Source organism: Conger conger, chromosome 11 (assembly GCF_963514075.1).
Source record: "Conger conger chromosome 11, fConCon1.1, whole genome shotgun sequence".
Classification (NCBI taxonomy): domain Eukaryota; kingdom Metazoa; phylum Chordata; class Actinopteri; order Anguilliformes; family Congridae; genus Conger; species Conger conger.
The window spans coordinates 2,292,314-2,303,200 of record NC_083770.1 but is presented as its reverse complement, the minus strand read 5'-3'; the positions used below and the strand labels follow the sequence as shown (position 1 = coordinate 2,303,200).

Genomic DNA, 10,887 nt, shown 5'->3' with positions numbered 1-10,887 from the left:
GGGAGCGCAGGACGTGAACTCTGTCCTTTTTATTTTCCTTGGGCCCGGTAGTGAAAGCGCAGAGCGAGCAGCTGTGCTCCCTCAGAAGTGCTCCTGCAGGGCCTTCTGTGGTCACGCCAAGGACATGTGCGCTGTCCATTACACCCCCCCAGACCTGTCCATTACACCCCCCCAGACCTGTCCATTACTCCCCCCCCCCAGACCTGTCCATTACACCCCCCCAGACCTGTCCATTACACCCCCCCAGACCTGTCCATTACTCCCCCCCCCCAGACCTGTCCATTACACCCCCCCAGACCTGTCCATTACACCCCCCAGACCTGTCCATTACACCCCCCCAGACCTGTCCATTACTCCCCCCACAGACCTGTCCATTACTCCCCCCCCCAGACCTGTCCATTACTCCCCCCACAGACCTGTCCATTACTCCCCACAGACCTGTCCATTACTCCCCCCCAGACCTGTCCATTACTCCCCCCCCCAGACCTGTCCATTACTCCCCCCCCCAGACCTGTCCATTACACCCCCCAGACCTGTCCATTACACCCCCCCAGACCTGTCCATTACTCCCCTCCCCCCGCAGACCTGTCCATTACACCCCCCAGACCTGTCCATTACTCCCCCCCCAGACCTGTCCATTACTCCCCCCAGACCTGTCCATTACTCCCCCACAGACCTGTCCATTACTCCCCCCCCCAGACCTCTCCATTACTCCCCCCACAGACCTGTCCATTACTCCCCCCCATGGCGGGGGGACGGCGGGGGGACTAAGGTCCGGCCGGGCCCTCAGGTCCCGGGCCCTCCCGACAGGGTGTTAAAAGGTGATGCACTCACGCCAGGCTTCCTGAAGGCCTCCGCGGCACTCTGTTTTGTGGTTTTGAGTTTTTGCTCAGAACTCTTTGGGGACTGTTAGTGTGCCTCCGGTCTCTGATCTGGTTCTTTTCTGTACGTTTAGGATATTTTTAAGAGCATGTGCTCATTCCACAGCCAAAGTCTCTTAGATCACATTTCTTCCGCATTCATGTACAAGTGTATATGTGAATGTGTATGCTTGTGTTCATGAACAAGTTTATATGTTAATGTGTGTGTGTTTATATACAAGTTTATATGTGAATGTGTGTGTGTGTGTGTGTGTGTGTTTATGTACAAGTTTATATGTGAATGTGTATGTGTGTGTGTGTGTGTGTTTATGTACAAGTTTATATGTGAATGTGTATGTGTGTGTGTGTGTGTGTGTGTTTATGTACAAGTTTATATGTGAATGTGTATGTATGTATGTATGTATGTATGTGTGTGTGTGTGTGTGTGTGTGTGTTTATGTACAAGTTTATATGTGAATGTGTATGTATGTATGTATGTGTGTGTGTGTGTGTGTGTGTGTGTGTGTGCGTGTGTGTATATGAAAGTCTGTATGTATATGTGTGTCACAATGTGAATGCCTATGTCTACCTCTTTGTCTGAATGTGCATTTTATCTGTGTAAGCACTGGAACCTGATGCGGTGATCAGTTGCTCTAATATTGTGGGTGTGTGGCCAAAAGCCCCTCCCGCCAGGAGGCCCGACCGTTTCTCCATTTTGTGTCTGAAAGCCGGGAGGAAGAGAGGACGGGAGGGAGGGAGAGAGGAGGGAGGAAGAGAGGACGGGAGGGAGGAAGAGAGGAAGAGAGGACGGGAGGGAGGGAGAGAGGACGGGAGGGAGGAAGAGAGGACAGGAGGGAGGGAGGAAGAGAGGACGGGAGGGAGGGAGGGAGAGAGGACGCAGCTGAGGAGCGCGTTGGGGAAGGAAGTGTTAATGAGCACTCCGACGTTTCCCACCGCATCAGCAACAAAAACAGCCCACTTTCCCTCCATGTTCCCTCCATGTTCCCTCCACGTCTCACAATGTGCGGGCGGCAGGAGCCTCTCGACGGTGTGTTCTCACCCTGTCTGCGGCACAGTGGCGCGCGGAGCAGCCAGAAACCAGGTCAGCGATCACAATTTTGAAAGATAGAAAAAGCAAGACTGGAAGCAAAATCCTGGCAATCCTTTCAAGCGCGGATCCCGGCGAGGATGATGTTTGTGTTTGTTGTCTCTGACAGGAAACCGGCGACGAGACAGCAAAACATGGAATAACTGCATACGCTACGGACTTCCAGCTGAGACACAAAGCTGGGCAAAGCTCAAGTCTCAGTTCTCATGGCTGTTATACTACATATCTATAATACATGTCTACCTGCACTAATGACTAAAATGCGACACTGTATGTACACATCACCTTGTACAAGAGTGCCCACTGTGTTAATATTGTTTTGTATTTATTTGAAATATTTGTTATCTTTCACATTATAATTAGTCTTCCTTGTTGTTTTTGCTGCTGTTGTTGTTCACTGCAAAATAATAACCGTCTTAGCATGTGCCTTAGTCTTGTAATAAGACTTAGGGTAAGATCTTATTCTTTCTCTCAAGCTGAAAATATTAGCTTCTTTTATATATTTCGAATCCCCGTCGGCCGGGGCCTCTCTGTGCGGAGTTTGCATGTTCTCCCTGTGTCTGCGTGGGTTTCCTCCGGGTACTCCGGTTTCCTCCCACAGTCCAAAGACATGCATGTTAGGCTGATTGGAGAGTCTAAATTGCCCATAGGTATGAGTGTGTGAGTGAATGGTGTGTGTGCCCTGCGATGGACTGGCGACCTGTCCAGGGTGTATTCCTGCCTTTCGCCCAATGTATGCTGGGATAGGCTCCAGCCCCCCTGCGACCCTGTTCAGGATAAGCGGGTTCAGATAATGGATGGATGGATGGATATTTTCTTACCCCATTGGCAAATCTTGAAATAAGTCAAACTGTCTTACCTCACCTAATTTTGGACGGTCAAGGGAGGAATTGCAACGACAAACATGCTCAAACCACAACACTGTCCACTGATGAGGTCAGTTAATCCGCTTACCTCAATATTTACTATTTGGATTTGGTTTTGGCTGTATTGTTGCTGCTGCTGCTGCTCCAACTAGTAAGACTACTAATGCTACTGGTATGGCGAGTACTGGTCCTACTGGTTTATCCTGGTGACATCACTGACCATACTGGAATTAAGTCCATTCAGCCTTCCTTCCTCTGCAGCTTGTGTTAGTCTGCGAGGGACCGCTTTAATAAACTAAGATTATCCGTATAAGCAAAGGCAGCCAAGCAGAGCATCGATCCCCCAGAGCAGGAGGGAATCTGGAGAAACAGGGGGGCTGCTATCTCAGAGAGTCTATTTTTATCATTTCCATTTCAATTGTTTGCTATTGGAATGGTCACACACGGCTAGGCTGCCTCTCCTCCCCCCGCCCCAACCGGAACAATCCGCAGGGAGACGGCAAGCGGAGGCCACGCCCACGTCGGATAAGTCCCCCGAAACGCATAATCCTTTCACTCTGAGGCTGAGGCTGAGAGAGCGGTTTCATTCTGAGGCTGAGGAGGAGAGAGCAGTTTCACTATGAGGCTGAGGAGGAGAGAGCAGTTTCACTATGAGGCTGAGGCTGAGGAGGACAGCAGAGTGCGGTTTCACTCTGAGGCTGAGGAGGAGAGAGCGGTTTCACTCTGAGGCTGAGGAGGAGAGAGCAGTTTCACTCTGAGGCTGAGGAGGAGAGAGCGGTTTCACTATGAGGCTGAGGAGGAGAGAGCGGTTTCACTATGAGGCTGAGGAGGAGAGAGCGGTTTCACTCTGAGGCTGAGGAGGAGAGAGCGGTTTCACTCTGAGGCTGAGGAGGAGAGAGCGGTTTCACTCTGAGGCTGAGGAGGAGAGAGCGGTTTCACTCTGAGGCTGAGGAGGAGAGAGTGGTTTCACTATGAGGCTGAGGAGGAGAGAGTGGTTTCACTCTGAGGCTGAGGAGGAGAGAGCGGTTTCACTATGAGGCTGAGGAGGAGAGAGTGGTTTCACTATGAGGCTGAGGAGGAGAGAGTGGTTTCACTCTGAGGCTGAGGAGGAGAGAGCAGTTTCACTCTGAGGCTGAGGAGGAGAGAGCGGTTTCACTATGAGGCTGAGGAGGAGAGAGCAGTTTCACTCTGAGGCTGAGGAGGAGAGAGTGGTTTCACTATGAGGCTGAGGAGGAGAGAGCAGTTTCACTCTGAGGCTGAGGCTGAGGAGGACAGCAGAGTGCGGTTTCACTCTGAGGCTGAGGAGGAGAGAGCAGTTTCACTCTGAGGCTGAGGAGGAGAGAGTGGTTTCACTCTGAGGCTGAGGAGGAGAGAGCGGTTTCACTCTGAGGCTGAGAGAGCGGTTTCACTATGAGGCTGAGGCTGAGGAGGACAGCAGAGTGCGGTTTCACTCTGAGGCTGAGGAGGAGAGAGCGTGTGTGTGTGTGTGTTTGTGTGTGTGTGTGTGTGTGAGTGTGTGTGTGTGAGTGAGAGACAGAGCTGTGTGTGAGAGTGTGTGTGTGTGTGTGTGTGTGTGTGAGAGAGAGACAGAGCTGTGTGTGAGAGTGTGTGTGTGTGTGTGTGAGAGACACGGCTGTGTGTGAGAGTGTGTGTGTGTGTGTGTGTGTATGTGTGTGTGTGAGAGTGTGTGTGTGTGTGTGTATGTGTGAGAAACAGAGCTGTGTGTGTGTGTGAGAGACAGAGCTGTGTGTGGAAGGAGGACTGAGAGACAGAGATGTGTGTCTGTGTGTGTGTGTGTGTGTGAGAGAGAGAGAGAGAGAGAGAGAGAGAGAGAGAGACAGAGCTGTGTGTGTTTGAGTTTTTTTTAAATTTTTTAATTTTTTTATTTATGTATTTATTTTAAATTCAGATTCCATGTCTTGCATACTGTGGTTTTCAGCCATTTTTTATTTATTCACTCTAAAGTCTGATTGTGTTTTATTCTCTGCTTATAATTCTCCTCAAAGAAGACAGCAGTGACAGTGGCTTCAGAAAGTATTGTGACCCCTTCACTTTTGCACACTTCATTATTTTTAAATATTGTTTTATTCCATTTTAAGTAGATAAAATGGCTATTTTAACCCATCAATCTACACTCAGTGCCCAAGGCCCTTCTTGCCCCGTTACTCAGTTTGGCCAGACAGCCAGCTCTAGGAAGAGTCCTGGTGGTTCAAAACTTTTTCCTTTTGACAATTATTGAAGCCACGGAGCTCCTGGGAACACTCAAATCTAGGCAAGGGTGTTCCTTTGACTTCATGGATTGGTTATTGTCCTGACATGCAGTATGAATGGTGTGACCTTATATACACAGGTGTGTCCCTTTCTAAACTGTCCAGTCAATTCAATTTGCCACAGGTGAACTCCAACCAAGTTCTAGACAAGGACAATTAAAGCAAATAGGATGCACCTGACCACAATTTGAAGTGCCCCAGCAAAGTGTCTGAATACTTTTCAACAGGTTTCAGTTTTTGATTTTCAATAAACTTGCTAAAATTTCTAAAACCTGTTTTTACTTTGTCATTATGAGCTATTGAGTGTAGATTGATGGATGAAAATGGCAATTTTATCCATTTTAATTTAAATCTATAAATCTATAAATCAATAAAGTGTTCAAAAGGTGAAAGAGTTTCAACACGTTTTGAAGCCACTGTAACACCATGAAGTCTCTCCAGTACAAGTCCTGGAAGTCAGTGATCTCCACTGCAGGGTGGATCTCTCTCTCCCTTTCTCTCTCCCTCTCTCTCTCTCTCCACTGCAGGGTGAGCCTCACCACCTTTCTGAATATCACTGAGATGCACGCTCTTTTCTCTGACGTTTTTTACCGAGGGATAATTTTACTGCATCAAAGGAAACCACTGATGCTGCTAACTCTTCGTCGCACTGAAATACCTTTGTACACAAAGATAAGGCATTGTGTCTGAATCTGTGTCTTTAAACAAAAGAAAAAGGCATAGAGCACTATCTGAAAACACAGCTGGAGCCGGACATGATCAATGATGCCTTGTGTTTCCTGCAGGAAGAACGGCCTCGCTGAATGTTTCCAGGGAAGTAAGAAAATGAGAAGCAAATGAAACTGGGACTCTGCTGTGGGGCTCTCCCCCTCCCTCTCCCTCTCTCTCCCCCTCCCTCTCTCTCCTTTCTCTCTCTCCCCCTCTCTCTCCCTCTCCCTCTCTCTCTCCCTCTCCCTCTCTCTCTCCCTCTCTCCTTCCTTCCCTCCCTCTCTCCCTCTCTCTCTCTCCCTCTCTATCCCTCTCTCTCTCCCTCTCTCCCTCTCCCTCTCTCTCCCTCTATCCCTCTCTCCCTCTCTCCCTCTCCCTCTCTATCCCTCCCTCTCTCTCTCTCTCCCTCTCTCTCTGTCTCTCTCCCTCTCTATCCCTCTCTGTCCCTCTTTCTCTCTCTCCCTCTCTCTCTTCCTCTTTCTCTCTCTCCTTCCTTCCCTCCCTCTCTCCCTCCCTCTCTCTCTCTCTCTCTCTCTCTCTCTCTCTCTCTCCTGTCTGCTGTGGGGCTGCAGCAGGAGTCTGCCATGGCCATTCTCTGCACTGTCGCTTCAGGCTTTAACAGACTCAACCACAGCTGCTCTCCCTTCTCCCTCCCTCTCCCTCTCTCCATTTCACCTTCCCTAAGTGTTAATCTCTCTCTCTCTCTCTCTCTCTCTCTCTCTCTGTCAGTACAGTGTTAATGTCTCTCTGCACTGCAAAGAAAACTGTCTTAACTACTTTATTTGTGTGAGACTCATAATCTATTAATATTAGTATGTTTTAAGTAATATATTTTTTTCAAATGAGACTGTCCAATACTAGTTAAGACTGACTTATGTATTTGGTTGTTACAGTGGAGGGGACCTGTGGGCAGATTGGGAGCAGATTGGGGGAAGCGGAGAGGCCAGGTGTACCGCAGAGAGGTTTCCACCGAGAGGGCACGGGTGTCATGGAAACGGAGACTGAGACCGATGAAGATGAGGATCTTCAGAAAGTTCCGGTGACTGAGAAGGAGGATTTAAACAGGAAGTGAACAGCTGGGTACTATGGGGATAAGGGCGGGTTGTTTTAAGATACTGAGATGAAGGCCTAGGGGGGATCATGGAGCAGAGTCTGATATAGATACAGAATGGACTGAAGAGACACTGATCTTCATCCCTGGTCCTAGAGAGCCACAGGGTCTGCTGGGGTTTGTTTTGCTTTGTTTTTGCCTTAATAGCGGCAACCAATTCAGACCCAAGACACCAGGTTAATCCGCTGCTTTCATTGGTCAGTTATGTGCTGTTTTGAGTAACAACAAAAGCAGGCACTCCAGACGCTGCAGCTCTCCAGGACCAGGGATGAACACCAGCAGCCTTTAGCAGGCGACATTAACAGCAGGTGAACATTAGACATCGGCCGCATTGCGCCCTACCGTAGACGATGACGGTCGCCGTGGTGCTCCGCCTCTTGGCCACGATGTTCTTGGCCACGCAGGTGTAGTTGGCCGTGTCGGAGAGACGCGCCTGCTTGATGATCAGGTTGTGGTCGATGGTGATGTAAAAGTTCCGGTCGTCGGCGGGGTCGATGATCTCCTCGTTCTTCAGCCACTCCACCTGGAAAAACAAGATGGATAGATGTCACTCCTGGAGATGCATAGCAGGAGATAGAAGGAACCAGACAGAGAACGCCAGAACCGTAAAAACATTCAGTACCGTGCAAATATATATGCCTTTATATTACAAAAAAAGTTGAGGATGCCTAAAACTTTCGCCCAGTACTGCTTTCTTCTCTCCATTCCATTAAAAAGCTGAAGTAGCATGAATACAGCAAATGCACTTCTCTAATGTGCATAATCAAAAACCCTTTCTACTTTCATTTCACTGGACAAAGCTAGCATTGTATACTGAGATGGATATGATGCCATCACACTTGGAGTTTAAAAGCACTTCAGTATTCCTTTTGTGTCTTTAGCTATGATTCTGCAGCACGATTGGTAAGTATGAATGACAGTTTCAAAGGGACCAGTATGGCTTGTACACAGTCGCCCTCAGCACCAGAGACACTGAACTCAATGGGTTTAGTCAGGATGGGCTCTCTTGTTGACACCAGGGCTGCGGGTGACAGTGGAGAAGGACGCGTGGGGAAGAGAAAGGTCATCTGTAGGCACTGAAGATCTCAAACACGGACAGTGCTGGTATTGTAGCATCGGAAATTTGAGGGCACACAAAAAAAGGCACTGCCACACTTAACAGGTGTAGGGCGAGCTTAATATTTCCTTCATTATAGAACTGAAAGAGCTGGAAAAGAATCTGAAAATAAAAACCCAGCAAAAGCACTCCAGAGGAAGATATTGCACGAGAGCCAATTTTTTCTTGGCCAAAACAATCAACGTGCTCATTGGATCCCAGGCAGACAAATTGAAGACAAAAGGAAGCGAAAAATGCTTGTAAAAAAGAAATCTATATGGAGTTGACTTAGGCCTCCTCGTCTGCTTGCATCCTCTGGGCAGGAAGTAAGGATTAAAAAGTCTGCATTACAGTACATGGGCATAGGAATACACAAAGGGGCTACCGCCCACCCAGAGAGCCTCTAACCGTCTATATGAAAGCCTAGACAGGGGTGTAATCCCCTGTGTGTTTCTATGCGGCACACGCCATTTACAGTATAGTACCCAGAGAGCATATTTATATAGTGATGGCTAAATTCCTTCCTAAAATTCTCGGTTGAACAGTTAAAACACCTATATCGATGGAGCGAGTTACCCTGGTCCGCCCTCTGCCAGCATCTCGCCACGTGTGACACTTCAAATCACACAAAATCCCAATAACCTACACATCCTGCCATTCATTTCACCATGCCTCAATACAGACTCCTGGGACCGTCTACTGAGTGTGCTTTTCTCCACGCCAGACCTACAACACAATAACTGTTGTGCGTTATGTATGTGCAAGCCGATTTTGTACACACGGTGATGTGTCCACACGCACACACACACTCACATATGCAGAACACACACAAACACAGACACACAAACATTATGTGCATGCACATACACACACACACACACACACACACACACAAACAGGTAAATACACAGACAAATGGAAAGTACAAAAAATATTTTATTCCATGAATTTAAATCACTATATGTAAAAGCTCATCTCCCAATAGGCCAATACCTCTCCCAGGGAAATCTACAATAGAGAATACTGAGAAGGGATACATTCATCAGAAAATGCTGCAATAAGCTTCATAGCCTAGCGTGTCTCGGTCCTGCTTTGTAGATTTCATACAAACATTTATTCTGTTGACAGTTGTGACTTTAAAAGTATTGAGTCATAAAGCGATGACTTGGGGCTACGCATTGGCATTCAGACGGCAGTGAAGGAACGCCGACTCTGTTGATCAACAGAGAGCGCCATGGATTTAGGGAGGAACTCGGTTAGACCTGAAAATTTCCACAGCCACAGGGGGTAGTGACTGAGCGACTCATCTTTGGGCTCGGCTCCGAGACCCAAAGCTTATCTACCGAGACACAGGGGGTTCTCTAAGCTCCTAACCCCCAGAAAACATTTGCATCTGATGCTGTAATTGAGTTGGGGAAGGAAAAACTTTGGGCCTTTGAGGGAGACAATGCGCTGGGATGGAATGCAGTGGCAGAAGAGGGCTGTGCCAAAACAGAGCAGCAAAACTGCCCCGAGGAGACACAACAACACATTAAAACAACAATATTAGCACTGCGGAGACCCAGCTGAATAACAGCACAGAGACAAAGCATTGGTGAGGCGAGGCGTGAGGAAAGCAACCAAAGCGACAAAAAGCGCAGGCTTACAAGAGCAACATGTCAACAAATGAGGACAGCAGACTAAACAAGCATTTAGCATTAGCTTTTGACAGTTTCTTTTTAATATGATACAGTCTTCGCAGCGTTCTGCATTGAGGCTGCAAGCAGCTGCCAGGAAAGAGAGAAAAAGCACTTTATCGATCGAGCGACAAGAAAATGAGGAATAAATATGAGTGGACTACAGAGGTTACTCAATGTATAAAGTTACACGCAGAGACTTATCTATTGTGAGCATCCAGGAAATACAATTTTGGATGGTGTAAATGATCAAGCATTCTCGCTTATATCATTTATATTTGGAATTTAAATGATTTTGTATTTTGGGGAAAGAGCGACAGTATGATGGACCAGCTGAAACAAAAGCAGTGGAACATATCCAAATAATAATAGAAATAATTTGAAACATACGATGATCTGTGTTTTTTCTTGTGCGTTGATTCAGCCAATTCCATTTGTTCTTTTTCGGATTTTATTGCGGAGACAGTCTATTTCAGGGGATCAGAGAACCATAATTACAGCAAGCCTCAGCAAAAGAAAACGAAGAATGAATTATGAATGTGTGCTTGTGTGCTGTATACTTAAATATAGGGATTTCCCGACTGGCAAACAAGAGCCAGATTCTTGATCAATTGTTCCCAATGTGTGTGTTTCTTCAAATAAGCCCTGCATTTTTCACTTCTGTCTTGAGTGTGATTCAAACCATGTGTTGCCATCTCTAACAGCCTCACAGTCCAGCTCTCAGCCTGCATCCTGCCCACAGAGCATGGACTCAAAGCATAGCTCTCCAAGCTCTGACTCTGCGCACTAACAGAAATGAACTCTGCAGCACTGCCCTTCTGTCGAGCAACAGAAAGGAACTGGCCAGCGGTGCAGCTGACACGGTTCTGTCCAATAGGCTCGCTAAGCAGTATTATACAGCAATTACATCCAGTCCACTTCCTGCTGTGAAATGAATCAATGTGAACCTCCCAAACCAGACCAAAACAGAACCGCGTCGCAATTGGATTTTCGCTTTCCGGAGCCGGGAGTGATTACCCGTTTAGAGGACTAGACGGAGAAAGGGAATTATGGGAAAGATAAGTCCTATATGGAGTTGAAACATGCTCCCCAATGCACTGGGCCCAGAGGTGAAATGATATGATGAATCCCAGGAGCCCTCTCTCTTTGTGCTGATTTCTCTGGTATTAGCCCATAATTCAGCAGCAGCCTC

General features: G+C 47.5%; 1 protein-coding gene across 2 annotated transcripts in view; it reads right to left on the bottom strand.

Moving 5' to 3' along the window:
- LOC133140265 (netrin receptor UNC5C-like) overlaps positions 1-10,887 on the bottom strand; it is a 213,053-nt gene that overhangs the window by 41,441 nt on the left and 160,725 nt on the right. For both annotated transcript variants that reach the window (XM_061260042.1, XM_061260043.1), the window contains exon 5: positions 7,266-7,446. In XM_061260042.1, coding sequence (XP_061116026.1) covers positions 7,266-7,446 — 181 coding nt within the window. The remainder of the gene's footprint in view (positions 1-7,265; positions 7,447-10,887) is intronic.